Source organism: Zootoca vivipara, chromosome 7, assembly GCF_965207765.1.
Source record: "Zootoca vivipara chromosome 7, rZooViv2.hap1.1, whole genome shotgun sequence".
Classification (NCBI taxonomy): domain Eukaryota; kingdom Metazoa; phylum Chordata; class Lepidosauria; order Squamata; family Lacertidae; genus Zootoca; species Zootoca vivipara.
The window spans coordinates 68,862,371-68,881,579 of NC_142590.1; the positions used below are offsets into that span (position 1 = coordinate 68,862,371).

Consider the following 19,209-nt stretch of genomic DNA (forward strand, 5'->3'; position numbering starts at 1 on the left):
TAAGGGCATTGCATGCTTCTCCTGCTAGTGGCCTTCCCATAGAGCACTACTGGAAAGGGGATGCTGGAGTAGATAGGCATTGGGTCTGATCCTTCAGGGCTCTTATCTTCTTAAGTCACTTTTAATTCTTAATGGGAGGAGTTCAATCCTGCACTCTTCTGATCCTTCTGTTCTGTTTCCCAGACAGAATGATTCTTCCTCTTCTCTGCCTGTGCATTGTTGTGAGGGGTGGTGGGATCACTTGACCTTTCAGAGAGGATTGGGAGGAGGAACAGGGACATGGGAGGGGGAAACCCCATTGCACTAGTGCGAGCTCTAGGGTTGGCTTCTGCTAGCATGGCTGGTTAGTTGAATCTGGGGCTTTTTAAATCATGAATCGCTTTGAGGTATTTTCATGGGAAGTGATTAATAATACTAATATTAATAATAATAATAGTCTTCTCATCACTATTGTTTCAAGGCTTTACCATCTAGATTTGCTAGATGTGACTTTCTATAAGGGTTCTATAACAATGCAGCTCTGCATAAAACAAATGCCCCTCAAAAACCACATGGTAATAACATGGTACAGTATTCCTGGGACTGTGCCAATTTAGATTATAGGTGGAGGAATCACATTAAATTATTGCATTTTTTTTTGAAACCTGCTTAATTTTCTGAAGGTTGTGCACACATCCCCTCCCAATATAAAGGATGCGCATTCTCATTTTCATGTCCCCGAAACTGATAATGTACCTCAGCAAGACATTACCCCACCCACAATCCATTCCACAAGGGTCTGCTTATCATGCTAGGAAGGATTACCATAAGGGCAATGCAAAGGAAAATGATAGCTCAGTCATATTTTAAAGGATTGTGCTGACTAACCCAAAGATAAACCCATGGAAGATAGAAATGTGCCTCTCAATACAAAAGCTAAGATTCTCATGTGTCAAACATCTGAAAGAGTTCAGCAAAGTGCAAAAATCGCAAAACCTGGTGAGGCAACAAAGCTGGAGGGCTTGGGAAATATATGGTAATGATCAAGTTATGTTTGTAAGCAATAACATCTCCCTGGAGCAAGGTGGGTTGAGAAGAATCATTCATACGAACAGGTCAATTCACTGTAATCAAGGATCTGCTCGGATGATTGGAATTCAAAGGTTTTTCTTAAAGGACAAAAGCTTTATATAAATGTATTGGAAAAAAGAATATGTTTGCAGTGAAGGTGTGTGCGAGTGTGAGTGTGAATTTAGGCTTGTGTACTTACAGCTCATACCGGTAGTACTTTGAAGCCTAGTAATAGTAGCAAAGCTACTATAAGCAGCTGAGAGTAAGGAGGCAGGCCCAAACAAGCCAATGGTATCCTATTAGCTCTTTTGGTCATGAGCTCCTGCTCAGCTGAAACTGCAGTATACTCTCTGGCCATCTTCAGTGGTGGTGCTGGAGAACAGCAGAGATCAGGCCAGCAGTAGACTCCCTCTGCTTGCAAGCTGCTGATCCCGTACTTCAGGGAATAAGGAGGGTAGACCTCTTGCTGCCCAAATCCTTGGCTCCAGACACCTGGGATCTTGTGTCCTAAAACAGCTTCTTAACGCACATGTAAGGGGGTTCACAAATTGTTACAAACATGCCCGGAGTCTCTTTTAAAGGAAACCAATTCCGCAAAGTCTTCTTTGCACTTCTTGTGGCTTGGGGAAGGCAGAATAACTCCACCTGCCACCCTCTGCCTTATCACAAATACTTCCACCCAATACCTTAACAGTGTGTCAAACTCACATCAAACTAAAAAAAGCCACTGATTTTTTTTGGGGGGGTGTATTTTAGGGAGCCCCATTGTCCAGTGGTGAATTGAAGTTATCTTCCCATTGCAAACAGCAGCAGCAACAATCACAGCAATAAATAGAGGCAACATCCATAGCTGCTGTGATCCTGTCATATATGTGTGCCTGTGTTGAAGCAGATGCTATTTGGGGTTTAGGGCATAGCTGCCAAGTTCTCCCCTTTTTTAAGGGAAATTCCATTATGCTGAATAGGCTTCCTCGCGAGAAAAGGGAAAACTTGGCAGCTATGGTTTAGGGATGCATGAAACTCTCCTATATTGCATGAAACAGGGATTGTTGGGCTGAGCACTGGCTTAAGAGGTTAGTTTCCTAACTAGACACCATATGTATTACATTAATGCAATTAAGAGGCACATGGATTTTGTTATGTAAATAGCAGCAGAGGGGAAGCCTGAGCTGCCTCTGGATTGTGGGGGATGAGAAAAGGGAGCTTAACTCTTTCCCTCCATGGCACAATCCTAACAAAAATTTCCACTCTGAAGCTGCTATATGCAATTCAGAAGACTCCGCAAGTGTGATTCAGGAGTTTCCCTTGAAATGCAATGGTGGGTTTGGAAAATGGAGAGAAAGAGTTAAACCTCTCCTCTCCTCACCCATGCTCTGCTGTTATTTAAACAGTGCCTGTTAATTGCACTTAGTTCCGTGCCTTGTATGACTTAACTGTGTTGGAAAATGGGACTGGATCCTGAACTGCTTTATACCAATGCCCAATATAACGTCGTAACTAAGTATAGTGGCTTTTTTGGGGTAGGGTAGGGGACTCAGGATCTGCAGAAACTGGAATCACACCCGGAATTATCCAATTGAGCATCAGTGCATTTGGATCAGAAGCCCTTTCTTCCAAGACAAACTCATATGCAAGATCCAATTATGTTATTCAAGCATGTCCCACAGGAAAGGAAACAAGGGCCATTGAGAAATAAGGAACTTATTTCACACTTCAAGGATCTGGCCAATTGATATCAGTAGCAGGGCAGAGTGAGGAGGTTCACAGGGCTTCTGTTGAATTATTTTTAAGCAGCTTTGATATCTTGCTTGTATATTTCATTTAATGTCAATCAGTTGGGAGTTTTCTGCACTTGCCTATAATTGTAATGTTTTGACACAAATGGAGTAGAAAATACAAATGATGGTACTTTTCTAAGTAGGTCCTCAATCGAGTTAAAGTCTCTCCCTAATTTTTATTTGCAAGAGACGCAGGAGGGGGAAATCAACTCAACCATTTAGGAACAAAATCTGGGTTAACTTATGTCCACTGCCTCCATTCAGTGGAATGGAGGCAGTGAGAGATATGGAGGCAGTGAGAGATATTACTTTCTTGGGCTCCATGATCACTGCAGACGGTGACAGCAGTCACGAAATTAAAAGACGCCTGCTTCTTGGGAGAAAAGAAATGACAAACCTAAACAGCATCTTCAAAAGCAGAGACAGTACCTTGCCGACAAAGGTCCGTATAGTTAAAGCTATGGTCTTCCCAGTAGTGATGTATGGAAGTGAGAGCTGGACCATGAAGAAGGCTGATCGCCAAAGAATTGATGCTTTTGAATTATGGTGCTGGAGGAGCCTCTTGAGAGTCCCATGGACTGCAAGAAGATCAAACCTATCCATTCTGAAGGAAATCAGCCCCAAGTGCTCACTGGAAGGACAGATCCTGAAGCTGAGGCTCCAATACTTTGGCCACCTCATGAGAAGAGAAGACTCCCTGGAAAAGACCCTGATGTTGGGAAAGGTGGAGGGCACTAGGAGAAGGGGACGACAGAGGACGAGATGGTTGGACACTGTTCTTGAAGTTACGAACATGAGTTTGACCAAACTGTGGGAGGCAGTGGAAGACAGGAGTGCCTGACATGCTCTGGTCCATGGGGTGACGAAGAGTCGGACACGACTAAACGACTAAACAACAACAACAACAACTTATGTCCAGGGCAGCTTTTTACATTATACAGTACTGTCAATAATGTGTTTTTATGTCTCAAGGACAACATTCAGTCAACATTTTAGTATTACAGATGGCAACCATTTTAGGAGAGTCCACTTGATGCATGACCACTGCAGCACAGATCCTGTTGGATCCAGAAGAGGGAAGAATGGGTGTAATGGGCGCAGGGTGTGGTGGTGTTGGGTGGGCTTATGCACGCTTTGCCAAAATGTGTTTTGACCTGGAAAGCAAGCCCCTCAGAAACAGGGAGTTGCCCAAACTCTATAGGTGTGTATCTTATGCCACCCAGTACTTTTTCCAAATAATGCTTTTGCGTTCATAAAGATGATTCCTTTTAATCCTTTCCCACAACTGATGCCAGATAAGTAAAAAAACCAACAACTTTCCAACTATGTGTATGGAAGTGAGGACACACATCATGAATCATGGTCTTTTGATTTTTAATAAATAAATTTTCATTGGAATTGGGAGAAAAAAATGTCAAGTAATGCACATGTAACTTGATAAGAAACTTTGTGTGCCTCATGTCAAAGGTCCTTAAGGGATTCTATACGTACAAATAACTGTTCCAACATCTTTGGTAGATTTAGGTTTCAGAGGCTTGTTAAACGTTTTCTTCCTGTCATCTACTTCTTTCTTGTTATTTAACACAGTTTCAGACACTGAAACTCTCCAATAAAATCACACTGATAGACAAAGTTAATGGAGACGTTCTAGGGAGTTATTTCCAGTTGCTACAGGTTCATTGTCTCTTAGACTGAGAAATAGGCCTCCCTTAAGAGGACACGTATTTGATAGGGTAAAGACACAGTACTTTTTCTTCTTCAGATCAAGCACAGTTCCTATGTATATTTTTAGTAACACAGAGCTTGCCCCTTTCTGATCAGTGAAATGTCTGAGAGCAGCCAAGGAAAACATGGTCCTTAGCTTGATTTTAAACTTCTGTATTTTATACTCTTATGGTGTTCGTCCAAATGAGTTCACAGGATTGCGCCTAACCCTTCAGTGACTCTGACTATAAGAAAGCTAAAATGGTCAAAATGATTGAATGAGTTTAGTGGAGTGGAGTCCCTTATGTAAGGGAGAATAGCTGATAGTGGGCTTTATAAGTGGTGAGCAAACGTCTTAATGGAATGCTTTCCCCCACCTAAGGAGAGCAAGCCGTTCAGATCTTGCCCAGGCATATCTCTACATTACCTAAATAGTTACCCACCTAGTGTAGTCCTTTATGGTGCACACTTTAAATGTGCAAATCTAAGGTTCTGGTATGCACTTGAATCTGTCTTGCAAGATACTAAGTGTCTGAAGGGACCCTGAGTTATTACTTTTCTCATAACTGGGGAGTTCAGACTAGAATATTTCTTCACGAGTCTAACCTGAATAGGAAAGCCTCCACTGCAAATTTCCCATCAAGCTCTATTTGTGACCATGCAAAAATAGGGTAGGATGGCTTGAATGGATGGAAACACAGAATGAATTATTTATTTTGCTGCAACCCTGCTACTTCCCTGCAAACAACACCACTGGCCACAGTGAATCAGAGTGCCCTTTATGAAACATTCATGCAATGAGCACAGCACCCACCTGCAAGTACTGATAGGCTAAATCTTGATGGCAGGACTTGGATTTCAGCAAAGCTCTATCGATGGTAGCGGAAGCCTTTTGGCACATTTCCCGTGCATGGCTGAGTGTGAGCGTGGACCAGGAGCCTCTCTTGATGTAGTTGGACTCACTGCTGATGGGGATGTTGGCACAGGGGGTGACCTTGAGGTCATTATTGCTCTTGGAGGATTTCAGCATATGTTCGCTGATGGTGTTGTAAGCATGCATGAAGTACCTAGGCTGGCTGTGATCAGGCTGTCTGCCTAGGGTCATGAGGCCCATAGGGTTGCGATAGTTGCAGGTGTCACTGTCTAGATTGTCATCTGAGCTCCACCAGCCCGATATGTTGGATCTGGTCCTGCGTTTTGTCTCGGTGGTTTTTGCCCGGTCCTTACTTTTGCTCCTGCGGTTCTGCTTTGAGTCCTCAGTGCCTTTCTTGCCATTCATACTGCCTTTGGATGCCCCTTCCAGGGATTGGGACTTGGCAAAAAGCTTCTGGACTGAATGAACTAAGTGCCGGATCCTCCCGGGGCTCTCGCTCCGGTGTTTGGCATCAGAGGTTCTCTGGAACTGGAGAGTGCTGAAGCCATCTCTGTGGACAGGCAGCTGCTTCTCAAACTGGTCCAGGAGATTGGCAGGGAGCCTGTTGATCTTGGTGGCTTGGGCATGGCTTGGAAAGGGATTCTCATCGGGCACTTCAAAGTGAGAGTTGTAATGGATCCGTGGAAATGTGCTGCTGTTGGAAATCTGGTTGTTGAGTGGAAGGAGGCAATCGCTGTGGAGAGAGTTGGGCGTGGGGAATCGAGGGTCCATTGTGTAGGAGTCTGTGGGGCTGAGGAGATAGGGATTCCTGTCTTGGGTGGCATAAAGAGAGTCTTGAGGGGAGTCCAGGTTATCAGAGAGATGGCGGCTTCTGTTATCTCCTAACCCCTTCATGGTGCAAAGGTTTTCTAGAGCATTGCTTCTGGAGGATGGTGTTGAGGTTAGTTCAACTCTGTTCCTTGGTCACGCTCTCTCCTTTGGGAGATTGCCCTAGAGTAAAAGAAAGACAAACAGACAGGTTGTAACTGATGGAACATGCTTTCTTTCCAATGTTTAGGCAGAAGTGTTCTTGTTTATGTAGCCAAAATGTGCACCAGCATCTGTAGGCTTGAGAGGAACCCCAAGCTTTGCAAGTTAAAAATAATAAATAAATAAATAAATAAATAAATAGAAAAAAGGATTAGGCGGGGGGAGAACTTAAAAAAACAACACTGAGCATGCTCAGTGCCTATGGCTGTTTTAGGGGGTGTCAGGCAGAAAACCATGGCTGGAGGGGGCCAGAATGCCTGGAATCCTACTTCATGTTGCAACTTTGTTTAGCAGGTCCCAGATGTAAACATAAACACCACTGGCAGATCAAATGGACATTATGGCACCCAGGAGACATATAAACTGGGACAGTCAAAGCAGAATAGGTTTAAAATGCTCTCTTTTGATTATTCCCCTCCCCTCACAATCTGAGAAGTAAATCTGCCCGGTTTCATAGATGAATCTGTAGATCTCCCAGCCTATTAAGCTGACTCCCATGAAATATGTTTCCAGTTGTTCTCATCTAGCATCAACTCCATCTAATTAGCTGGGAATTTCAAAATATCTTGCCACTTGCTTGAGGGCATATGAAGTCATAGATCCAAATGAGTGAAAAATCTATGCACTCTTCATTCAGTCACTTTCCCCCAACTTTATAAATGGGAGGGAGCTCTGGAATCAGCTGGAAAGCCCATAGATTCTTTAAAGGAAACCTCGGTGATTAATATTAAGAGCCAGTTTGGGTTAGAGGTGGAAGAGGTGGAATCAGTAGCCTGATCCATATCCAATTAAACCAGAAGCACTTATATTTAAGCTGATTTAATCTAACTGAAATCAATGGGACTAAACAAGCTTAGATCCAAGAATCAACCTGTAAGAAGAAAACGTATAAATGGATCAAGGAACTTTCTTCCCTTCCCTTATGAATTTGTTCCTGATAATGTTGCCTATGGGTTTTATGAGGATGGATCTAGCCTCGTATCACAGCCGCAATGACTGGAGCATGAAAGAGCTATGACTTGATAAGTGCTTGCGGAAATATATGAAAGGCAATGTTATTTTTTTATTCTTTTCTTCCCTTACAAATCCTGGCTTGCCAAGGGCTTTGGCTTGGCTCCTTTTCCATTCCTCATCATGCTATTGTGCATTAGGCACTCCAGAGTTTAGAAGTAAGCAGCTGCGAGGCACTCTCCAGCTCCCTGCGATTGCAATGATAAGGCTGTGAATGAGGAACTCGCCGAGAGAAGATGCAAGCCACTCAAAGGGTGTAGGCAGTTGGGGCAGCATAGCATTGGGCCATGATTCCATCTCCCCCCACCCCCTCAGCAATGCTAATTGGACAAGCAGAAAGGTCAAGGACAATTCAGGAGCATCAGTCATGCTTCTGTGCTCTGGAACATCCATATGGATCTGCCCATAAATATGTATATAGGAGAGGAGGGACACAGAGTCCTCTGCACACAATCCCACATTAGTAAGAGCATTTGCAGCTATTCATGCTAAGATAATAGCCATCAAATCTTCCTTCCTGATTGCTGCAAGCAATTAGCTCCTACCCCAGAGCAAAGAGATGCTTTCATCCTTGCAGAAATAGCTGGGGTAGCCAGGTGCATTATTGCATTTTCATGCCTGCTTTCTTTAGAATTGCTAGGTATTTGGGCCACCATCATTAGAAGTGGGAAATGATATTGATGGGCCATCTGGTCAGGCTTGGCTGGCTTACAGGATCTCAAGTTTTAATGGCCCGATGTAGGATAAGGCATATGCTTTACACACTCCTCTACATGCCACAGGTGGAAAGCCTATGCGTCACACAGTATCAAAAGCCATTCCATCCCTCCCACTACCTGATAGAAGGCACAATTAACCAGGATGTTCCTTTCCTCAACAAGCCTCATTAGGAGAAATAACAGATGTGCAAAAGCATTGTGTTCCTTTCCATGGAGCTTGCTGGGTAGAAGAACGTCCAAGCAGATTGTGACCAGATTCACTGCTTGCCTTCTTTAGCGACCCCTCTTCACCTGAAAAGAGTGACAAGATGTCTCATTCTGCTTTACTGATGGGATCTTTTGGCTGCTGTCAGGCCGGGTCATTAATCATGGGGACTAGGCTTTGGCTTGTGATGGCCTGCAATGTTTTGTAAGCATAGCTTACAAAACCTTTGCCTGGTTCTAGACATGAGGTCCACACAACTTGTAACCCTGTAAAATAGTCTAAGGCTTGCAACTGGAGGAGGTCACTATTTCAGGTGGTAGATCAGAGCTATGCCTTTTAAGAGCTGTCATTTAAAGATTTGAGCTATGCCATAGAAACACTCCTCCCAAAGCAGCTCGGTGAGGGTGCATGAGAAGAACACAACAGCCATGGGCGCTGGATCCCAGCCAGCCTTCTCATGCTGCTCTCCCCAAACCGCTTTGCATGGCTGGCTCAGGGAGGGCAGCATGAGCAGCGTGCCCCCTCCCAATGCACCCAGGGCAATCGCCCCAGAAGCCCCCCATGCTACACTCCTGCTCTGACATACATACATTCATTTGAAGTTTTCCATAAAGTCTATGCATGTGAAGCTGTATGTAAAGAGGCTCTATACTAGGGTGCTGTCTCAATGTTGTTGGACTACAACTTCCATCAGTCCCAGCCAGCATGACCAATCAACAGGGATAATGGGAGCTGTAGTCCAATGACATCTGGAGGCCATCACATTGGCCATTCTTGCTCTAGACCAGGCATGTCAAACCTGCGGCCCTCCAGATATTTTGGCCTACAACTCCCATGATCCCTAGCTAGCAGGACCAGTGGTTGGGGAAGATGGGAATTGTAGTCCAAAACATATGGAGGGCAAAACAATTAAGGCAAAACAATTAAGATAGAAAGTTGGGAAAATTTATGGAACAGGGACACAAATTACACGCCAAGCTATGACCTTAAAGAAAATTTAATTAAAATGCAACACAGGTGGCATTTGACTCCACAAAAGTTGGCCAAAATGTATAGAGGTAGTGATGGAAAGTGCTGGAGATGCAAAAAGGAGCTAGGAAGTTACATCCATGTTTGGTGGAGATGTGAAAACATCAAGCCCTATTGGGAGACGATTTATAACGAGATGAAAAAAAATACTTAAGTATTCAATCAAAAAGAACACCGAACTATTTCTTCTAGGAATGCTAAATGAGGAAATTAAGCCATAGCTGCCAAGTTATCCCTTTTTTACAGGGATTTTCCCTTATGCTGAATAGGCTTCCTCGCGAGAAAAGGGAAAACTTGGCAGCTATGAATTAAGCCAAACGATAGGAGTATCATAATGTATATAACGACAGCGGCCAGAGTGTTAATTGGATCAAACTGGAAAAGTAGTAAGATACCGAGCAAGGAGGAATGGCAATATAAAATGCTAACATATTATAACACAGCAGTAAAAAATGCTGAAGTTAAAGGGATTAATGAGCAAGTAAGAGACAAAGATTGGGGGAAATTTAGAAGATATCTAGCTACAATGGTGGAAAATCCCTCGCTTGCAGAAGGCCTATAAAGACTCAGATACAAAAAGGTATTTAATTGATTAAAATACAAATCAGGTATACAGATGACACATAAAGGAAGAAATACACAGTACAAATTATGGCTGGAAGTACAATTTCACCTATGGTGGGTGGTGGGATGGGTGATGGGACACAAAAAATGTAATAAGGATGTCTATTTTGATTTTATTTGCTTTTTATATACTTTCTTTATATGTATGATTTCTAATATGAATTTATGTTATCCTTATAATTATTTATGTGGTATCTCTTTTATTATGATTTATATTTTTAATTTATGTATTTATGTATTTATGATTTATGTATTCCTTTTTCTTTTTCCTTTTTTCTGTATAATTTCTTCTTTTTCTGAAATAAATTTCTTTTTTTAAAAAAGGAGAATGTAAAAAAAACAAAAACAAAACAAAACAAAACATATGGAGGGCCGCAGGTTTGACATGCCTGCTCTAGACAGACCTTCAAGTTAATGGTAGTGGGATTCCCAGTTGGAGGCAGGGACTGTGGCTCTGTCTCTCTCTCCCCCCACCCACATCACCTGGGATTTATTTGGGAGAATCTCAATAGGGGTTAATTATGATAAGCGTTAGTTTACACATAAATAGGCCTATATGTTGAGTTACAATAGCTACACATTCCCTATTTTCCAGAAACAGCTCAAGCCATTTCTGTTTTGGAAAGACTTTCCTGCTAAATGGAAAGGTCTCTGCCTTAGACGTTCATTTTGCATTGGTTTCTAAATTTAGCTTCAGTTCTTTTTTTGTACTGTTCTTACGACTATTTCTAGCCTTTTTAATGACATTTTATACATGTAAAAGGTGAAAATATAATAATAATAATAACAACAACAACAACAACAACAACAACAACAACAACAACAACAACAACAACAATAATAATGATGATGATATAAGGCACTTGGCTAATGTTTATCTCTTTGCAAAAGTATAGTTCAGCTAGACTGTCAAGTAGTCCGGTTGGGGGAAGGCAAAACTCATAGGAAAAGCACTTTCGCCTATTTCTCTCCTTTCAGCCATATCATGCTTCCAAAACCGACCAAGTCTTTTCCTCACGGAGCAGGCAAGGAACTCTGCAAACTAAGCAAGCAGCCATTAAAGTGGGGCTAATGAGACAGAGCTGGCAGAGAGCCAGTAGTACGCTGCAGATTGGGGGATCTTTAGCTGGCATCTTGTCTATTCTTGAGTCCTTGGCTCAGTAAGTGACTTGACCTTGGCCAAAGGCTTAAGATCTGTGGGTGCCTGTCAAACTGAGCCGCATGGCTGGGTGAAAACAGGAGCCCCACTGAGAAGCAGCAGCTGCCTCTGAATTGAGCTTCCCCAAAGGCATGAATCTCTCTCTCTCTCTCTCTCTCTCTCTCTCTCTCTCTCACACACACACACACACACACACACACTTGAGGAAAGGGCGATGGGGAGGGCGGGGGAATACATGCGCGCGCACACACCAGAAATCTATAATAAACAGAAGCAGAAACTTTGATCAGCATGAGGTGAAGTACACAGTCTTAAGCAGCAAAGTCCAGTACTCAAGAGGCACTGCGTCAGGAAAGCAACAGAAATGTCAGGCTGTAAGCTTTGAAACAGAGGGCTGTTTTCCTTTTATCGGGAGCAAGTAGGAAGAGCAAGAAAACGTTGCAGTGCTGGGAGTGCTGCTGTCAGGATTCCAGCCATGCCATTCCTATCTCCCTCACTTCCCCAACAATTAGGCATCATCATTGAGTACCTCGGTCCTTGTTGGGCTGTTCTGGGCTTCCTGTTCTCCCCTGCCCCGGCCTTCTGTGTTGATACCTCCCTCTTGGGTGGGTGGTCTTGTTACAGCCACATAAGTGATGACACCCAAAGCCTGAGCATCAGCAAGGTGGCCATGTGTCCTACTTTACAGAGGACAGCCCTCTGCTTGAAGGCATGCTTGGTTTTCAGGGCTGCCCAGTCCAGATCCAGTTTAAAGATAAAAGAACCATTGGAAGGGAAAGCAAGAGGGTCCTCCAATACTTAACCTGGGAGCGGGCCCAGAGGTCTTCTCCGCAATGGTGAGATGTATTGCATTGCCAACTGAAGTATAGTAATTAATTACAAAATTGTATCTTTCTATATTAACTGGCATATGAAAATGTTACGTAGATCTGCGGACTCTTTCTTGGTGGCACATTTCCTCTCTTTCGGTGATGTGTAACAGGCCATCCTTAAGATCAGAATCAGAGGGTACAATGATGGGATTTTAAAAGACCCAGGAGGCCAGGGCTCAAATCCACATGCACACATGAAGTTCACTGGGTGACCTTGGGCCAATCACTATTTCTCAGCCCAACCTACCTCACTGGGTTGTTGTGAGGATACACTGGAGAGAGAGAGAGAACTATGTACACCCCCTTGAGCTCCTTGGAGGATAGGCGGTATTACACACGCACACACACACACATACACACACACACACACAAATGCACACAAAATTAAGCCTACGTAGAGAGCATCAGCAGCACAGTACTGGAATTTTTACTGGTCATGTTGTTTCCCAACTAGCATAAATAACTTTTGCTTTCAGTTTTAAAAGTGTAAATCTTTAGGGTTCAACTGGCAGATAATATCCCATAACAGAATATATCCTGTCCTAAGGAGTGCTGTGCTGTTTTCTATTAAAAAAAGCTTTTAACAATTAAGAATGGGGAGGGAAGAAGAGAGGGATTATTAAAAAGAGGAAATACGGACATAGATAGTAAAAATAAAATATTGAAGTAGTTTCCATGCTGCAGGCTTACAGTTGAGACCTGGGTGTGAAATAGTTGGACTACTGGCTTTGATAACTACATGGAGGGCAAATCTATTAGTGAAATCATCCATTTTCAGAGCCATTACTTCTGACTGCTAGATGCTGAGCATTAGCAACAGGGGGTGAACATTGCTCCATTGCACTGCTTGCAAACTTCCTTGAGACATCAGCCACCTAATGTGGTCTGGGTGGGTAGACAGAATGCTGAGCTGGACGGATCATTGAGATGGCCAGCGTACGAGCTTGTCTTATGTAGCAGGATATTACAGTACTTTGGGGAGCGCTGTGCTGCATATTCTTCAGCTGTTTCGGGAAGCAACAAATGTGCATCGACGCATGGCAGCCTCAACTCTGCAGCAGTGAAAGAGATGCTAGCAGACACCTTGCTTTAACGTAGGACAGAAGCTCAAACAACTTCTGTTTTGTCCTGCTTTTTCTTAATGTATGTCCAAATTGGGCCTCACACATCCCCTGCCTCTCCCTGCCCAGTGTGGTGAAATGTGCACGGGGGCAGGGAATATCTCAGACACTACAAAGAAGCGCACAAGAGGAGGAGCAGTTCTCATAGCCTCTCTGTAACATAAGAAGCTGTTCTCTGCGTGCAAAATGAGCTGTATCTTCCTGTTCTTGTCCTTTTATAGTTTGAAAATAAAAAAGTGCCTTGGCACAGCAGCAATTAACTCATTTATTGCTGCTTACACAGGAAGTTGCCTTATACTGAGTCATATCATTGGTCCATCTAGCTCACTACTGTCTACATGGACTGACTGCAACTCTCCCTAGATTATAGGGTTGGGAGGGATCACAGAGGTTATCTAGCCCAACCCCCTGCAGTTTCAAACAGGGGCCCCTCTCTGCTGTACCTGGAGATGCTGTGGATTGAACACAGGACTTTCTGTATGCAAGGATGCCAGGTATGGGGTAGGTAGCCATGGTTTGGGGGGAATGGTCTCACAGGCCCAATGCTGGTGGGCCAAATTTGGCCCATGGACTGGAGGTTCCCCAGTGCTGGTATAGGGTTTCTTATGACCTGGCAAATTCAGGTTCCGAATCCTCATTTTCACAGCCCCCTTAGGACACCCCTTTCAGCTCTTGAGTGCTACACTACTGCAGTCAAAGTTCTGGCTAGCAATTACAAGCGTCTTAGGTTTATTTGAGCATAAACCTTTGAAAAAGGTTTGAAAAGTCCTTCATTTTTTTTTCTTAAGCAGTACAGCATCACTTGCAAATGACAGTGTTTTATAGTATTCCCAGGGTGGGGGTGAGGGGTTTGGACCTTGAGATCTTTGGCAGATTATCTTTTCCAATCTGGATACTTAAGGTTGTAGTTTGTTTTAAAATGGAGAAGGCACAGATTAACCCAGGACTTTTTGCATAACACAATTTCTTTTCTAAGTAATTGATTGAGAATGGCAAAAAAAAAAAAACCAAGACAGAGGATAAATGCCCAGTTAAAGCACTAGTCTGTTAATAATATGGAAAATTGTGGGTTTTTATTTAATGCTCTTGTATGTCTTTCCACATTTCACTGGGAAAGTCATTTATAATTCACAAGAACAGCTTTCCAGTTTCAGAGAAGAGGTCATTCAGAAAAACCCTTATTTTCTTCATTGATATAATAGCAGTAAGTGCAAGAGTGCTTAACGTTGGGTGGTTCCAGGTGTTATTGGGCTACAACACCCATCATACTTGGCTATTGATCATGCAAACTGGGCCTGATGGGAGTTGGAACATATGGTCGACCACTGAGTAGTCTGAAATAGTTCAGGCAAGGCTACTCCTGGCTATTGACAGGCAAGTCTGTCAGTTTTGTTTCCTCAGTTTCTCATTCTCCCAATATTCAATTCTCCATATTTCCACATCAGTTTGTGGTGTTGTTTTTTTTAACAGTCATCAGCACTTTTGAACAGATTTGTGCTTATAGGCACACTTTTGTATGCAATTTTGCCCAAGGTGCTTATTTCTGCAAAGCAATATCCTTTAATATTTCCTTTTTTGTATGTTGTTTTCACTAACATGCATTTTTACGCAGCTTTCCCCTAGTATATGCATTTTTGTACACAATACTTGGTTAGAGAACTGCATTGCAAAATTCAAGAAGTGAGGATTCCTAAGGACAGCTGTGTTTCGGTTTGCGTATTGTTTTGTAAAGTGCCAATCAGGTGGATTTGCCTTTAAATGTGAACTGAATCAAAGATGTTTCCCTTCACTACTCCTGGCTTACCACAATCAAGTAAAACCAGTGTTGGCTGTTGCTCTGCATGAGCACCTACATGTGTCTTCAGCCATTCAATGTTTACTGACTAGTTTCCAATCTCTGGGTCAATTTATATGCTAAGTGGTGAAACTTTGTTGGACTGTACCACTTCAGGCAGTAGGTCGGGGGTGGCTAACATGTTCCTCTCCAGATGTCATTGGACTACATATCCCATCAGCACCAGCCAACATGGCCAGTAGTCAGAGTATGTAGAAAACTACCCCATCAAAGATAAGCATTCTCATGATTTTTCTTTGTGCAGGAAGGTGGACTTGTACTCTGTTTCTGTTTTTGGCTTGAGACATGCAGTTTCCCACTCCTACAGCTTGTAGTGGTACAGCCGAGGAAAATATTTCCTACTGGTTTCCGCAGAATGTTTTAACTGGAGCTGAGACATACCTAGCACATTCTCTGCACACACTTTTGCATATCACCTCTGGATTCTGTGCAGTCCCTTTGTCACAGAGGGCAAAGGACAGCGAAACAAGTTAAAATTGCCTTCACTGGTATACCGATGACCCAGGCAACAGGAGCATATTAAGAGAAGTAGCCTACAGGAAAGTGTTAAGCTGTGAGCTAAAATACCCGCTTCCATTCAATTTGCACTTTCTTCTGGTTTCCCAGCATGCGTGTTTTGGCTTTTCCAACACCCTCACACAACGAGTGTGAAGAGGGAGCCTTGCCACTGGGGAGCAAAGATGGGCTTACATTACCTTTCACTTTGGCTCTTGGGTGGGGTGTAAGTGTTCTGGAACACTCCAAGGCTAAAAATAACTCTATCAAAATCTATTCTAATCTTTGCAACCAAATCCCTTCTCTTTGCTACAGAACACCACCACCTCCAGACTCACTAAACCTTGTGCCAAAAAGGTACTTGTATGTTTTATGTAGTTTGTGGGCAGGTGGGATCTCCTCCTTGTCCTGTTTCAGTATTAAACACAACTTCTGGAAACATCTGAAGCTTTGTGGCAATTTAATTTTGTTCCTCCATTCCTTGGTTCAAGCACCCAACAATACATGTGTGCTTGTCACATATATCCCCTAACTGCTAATAAAGGTTTACAGAAGATGCTGCATTTGATACAGGGAACCATTCAATAGGTACTCTTTCAAATGACTTTCTGAGAAGTCTCTTGAATGATGTTTTCTCTAGGATGCTGCTCGGAATTTCTGCCAGATCTTTGATTGGCAATGAAATAGGGATATTTCCAGTGGTGGATCCACCAGGAAATGATATTGTTCATGTGAATGCAGGTTAAGTGTGGGGCTTCCCAAAGTTGTGCCACCAGAAGAGCCAGAAGCCAGAAGAGAAATCCAGTTTTTAATGGATTAGTCATTACAGTATCTATGGCAGGCTCCACAGCACATTCATTAACCGTATCTAAGGCCTCGGACTGACTGTTAAACCACTCTGGGAACTGTAGCTCTGTGAAGGGAATGTGGTGGTGGTGGGGTTGTTGTCTCCTAATAACTCTCAGAACTGTTAACAAGCATCTCCCCTTATGAACCAACCCTGACTCTGTGATCAGGGCCTTTTCTGCAGTGGCTTCCCACTTATGGAATGCTCTCCTCAGGGAAGCTCGCCTGGTGCCTTGTTACATATCTCTAGGTGCTAGGCAAAAACATTCCCCTTCTCCTATGCCTTCCCCTAATTAAACAATCCATGGCCTTTTAAACTGTGTTATTAGGATTTGAACCAAAAACAGGGTCACTGAGAAACAAGAGAGAGGTATCATCATACTTGAGAGAACCCTCAATCAGAATTGGGGAACCTTTGACCCTCCAAATGCTGCTGAACTAAAACTCCCATCAGCCCCCAGAGTGGTTTTAACAGTCAGTCCGAGGCCTTAGATACGGTTAATGAGTGTGCTGTGAAGCCTGCCATAGATACTGTAATCCATTAAAAACTGGATTTCTCTTCTGGCTTCTGGCTCTTCTGGTGGCACAATTTTGGGAAGCCCCAAATGGACAGCACAGCAACCTATGGAGGTGCAAAGGCTCTCCATGCCTGCCCTGAAATATGGAGAAGTACGAAACGTATTTTAAAAACAAAACCAAAGAGGGCAAACTTCCCCATCCAAACAGTCTAGTGATGACTGACTATGTCTGGTAGCCACGCAATGTTGACTGTTGGAAAAGAAATATGGGGAAGAGGAAATGAAATGGAGTTTCCTGGAGGAGAGCAAGGCAGGCTGGAATCCTGAACAGGGGCATTACTATTTGGAGGTGAGGGGGATACCCTGCAGATCCCACATGTGCATGTATCTCTGTGTATGTATATGTGTGTGTCTATACACATAAATACAGACACTCCTCTAGAAAGCAGAAGTGCCAAGTTTCCAGTAACAGAGCTCAGTGACAGTGGTGATTTAGAGGTATTAAAAGGTACCATAAAAAGGGGCATGGCTATTCTTCCAAGTAAGCTGTCATCTTTTACTTTAGAAATTAAACATTGACTCCACACACTTGGATCATAAATCCTGAAATATTTCTAGATCCCAGTATTTGGGGCATGTCGGCAGGTGGCTCTTGATGTGCAGTGGCTGACGCAGTGGGGCAAGTACTTGAATTAAGTACTTGGGGACTGTTTGCACTCAGATAGTCAAGGCCATTTCCATCTTAACGGGATGGAGTCTGAAAGTCTTGGCTGTCTTCTCCTTGTCCTTTCCATACCCTTTTGGCAGCCACCCCAGTAGGGCAGAAGGGGAAGCAGGCTTTTCACAAAGCAGCCCCCCCCCGCCCCGAGACAGATTATGTTGTTTTCATTACATTTCAATTCCATTTTGCAATCTATGATGCATTCCAGAAAGGCACAAAGGAGAAAAATCATTTTCTTCCATTTTTTTAAAAAATTTTTTTGGGAGAATGAAAAGCATAAAATTAATTTTCTCAAATCCATGATCCCTGCAGCTTGCAAATTCATCAAGGTTTGTGAGCGAAGGTTTAAGTCACACACTGGTTATTTCTGATAAAAGGGCTTTGTGTGTGTTTAATTTCAGTCTTACTGGGTGCCAATTTCTCCCCTGATGAAGAAGAAAACTGGTGAAATAAGCCCTGAAGTCTTTCAATTTATGTACATCTTAGTCCTCCTTTTTGCCTTCTTAATTTTGCTCCTGAGAGGTAGGTATCTGGCATTATCACATATTTAATTGGCATGTTTTTCAGGGAGCAATCCTAAACTCCCAGGAAGGACACTGGGATCTATCCCTTTGGATACTGCAGACCTTCATCTCCATGGATGGAGAATGATGTCCCTGGCTGCAGCTAGAAGTCAGAGGTCTCCCTGGCATGGATAAGAAAGCTCCACCATTGCTGCTGATCCTCAGTATTCTGAGAGATGCTAAAACAAAAAAGGGGTGTTTCTGGGGTGTGTCAAGACAATCTAAAGCTCACATATTCTCTAGACAGGTTCAGCCCTGGACCAGCCATTTCCAGAGGTAATGTAGTTCTAGTTAAAACTACATTTGGTGTAGTTATAACAGAGAAAGCACCTCTTTTATAGCTGTTTTACTCCCTCTCTCTCTCTCTCTCTCTCTCTCTCTCTCTCTCTCTCTCTCTGTTGTGTGTGTGTGTGTGTATGTGTGTACTCTCTCTCTCTCTTTAAAAGAACCTGTTAGGAAAAATAGAAAAAAAACAAGCCAGCAAACCCATTTTGGACTCAAACTCCCATCATCCCTGACTCTTGACCATGCTGGCTGAGGCTGATGGGAACTGGAGTCCAACAACATCTGGAGGGCCACAGGTCCCCTCCCCTGTCCTAGCAGAAGCTTTGCCTCTGCTTTATTATAAAAACATAAAAAATACATCTTTTCTCTAAATGCAGCGTGTTATTGCTTATCCACGTTGGCGAGCATTTTCTGAATTTGATGAAGTAGGCTCTGACCCATGAAAGCTTGTAACATCATAAATCTGTTGTGCTTTTAAGGTGCTACAAGACTCTTTGTTGCTTTCACTGCCCTGGACTGACACAGCTACCCCACCAGAATTGGTCACAGATAAAACGGCTCTTCTGCAAGCTAAACTTTTCAAACAAGGTTGCAGAACGTCAGTGTGAGCTCTTTCAAACTCAAAGAGGTCAGGGCAAATAAAAAAGGATGGGACAGGGACCAGAAGCAAAACTCAACTCTCAGCAAACTTTCAACATACTGTATGAAAGCAGCTATTTAATTTGCAGCAGAAAGGCTTTGGAAGACAGTA

The 19,209-nt window shown here is 43.1% G+C and overlaps 1 protein-coding gene across 1 annotated transcript in view; it reads right to left on the reverse strand.

The window, feature by feature from the left end:
* The window catches only part of LOC148685126 (disks large-associated protein 4-like), a 187,923-nt gene that overhangs the window by 29,812 nt on the left and 138,902 nt on the right, over nucleotides 1-19,209 (reverse strand). Inside the window, exon 3 of the mRNA XM_088674579.1 lies at nucleotides 5,347-6,396. Within this exon, the coding sequence (XP_088530705.1) occupies nucleotides 5,347-6,300 (954 nt within the window). The 5' untranslated portion in view covers nucleotides 6,301-6,396. The remainder of the gene's footprint in view (nucleotides 1-5,346; nucleotides 6,397-19,209) is intronic.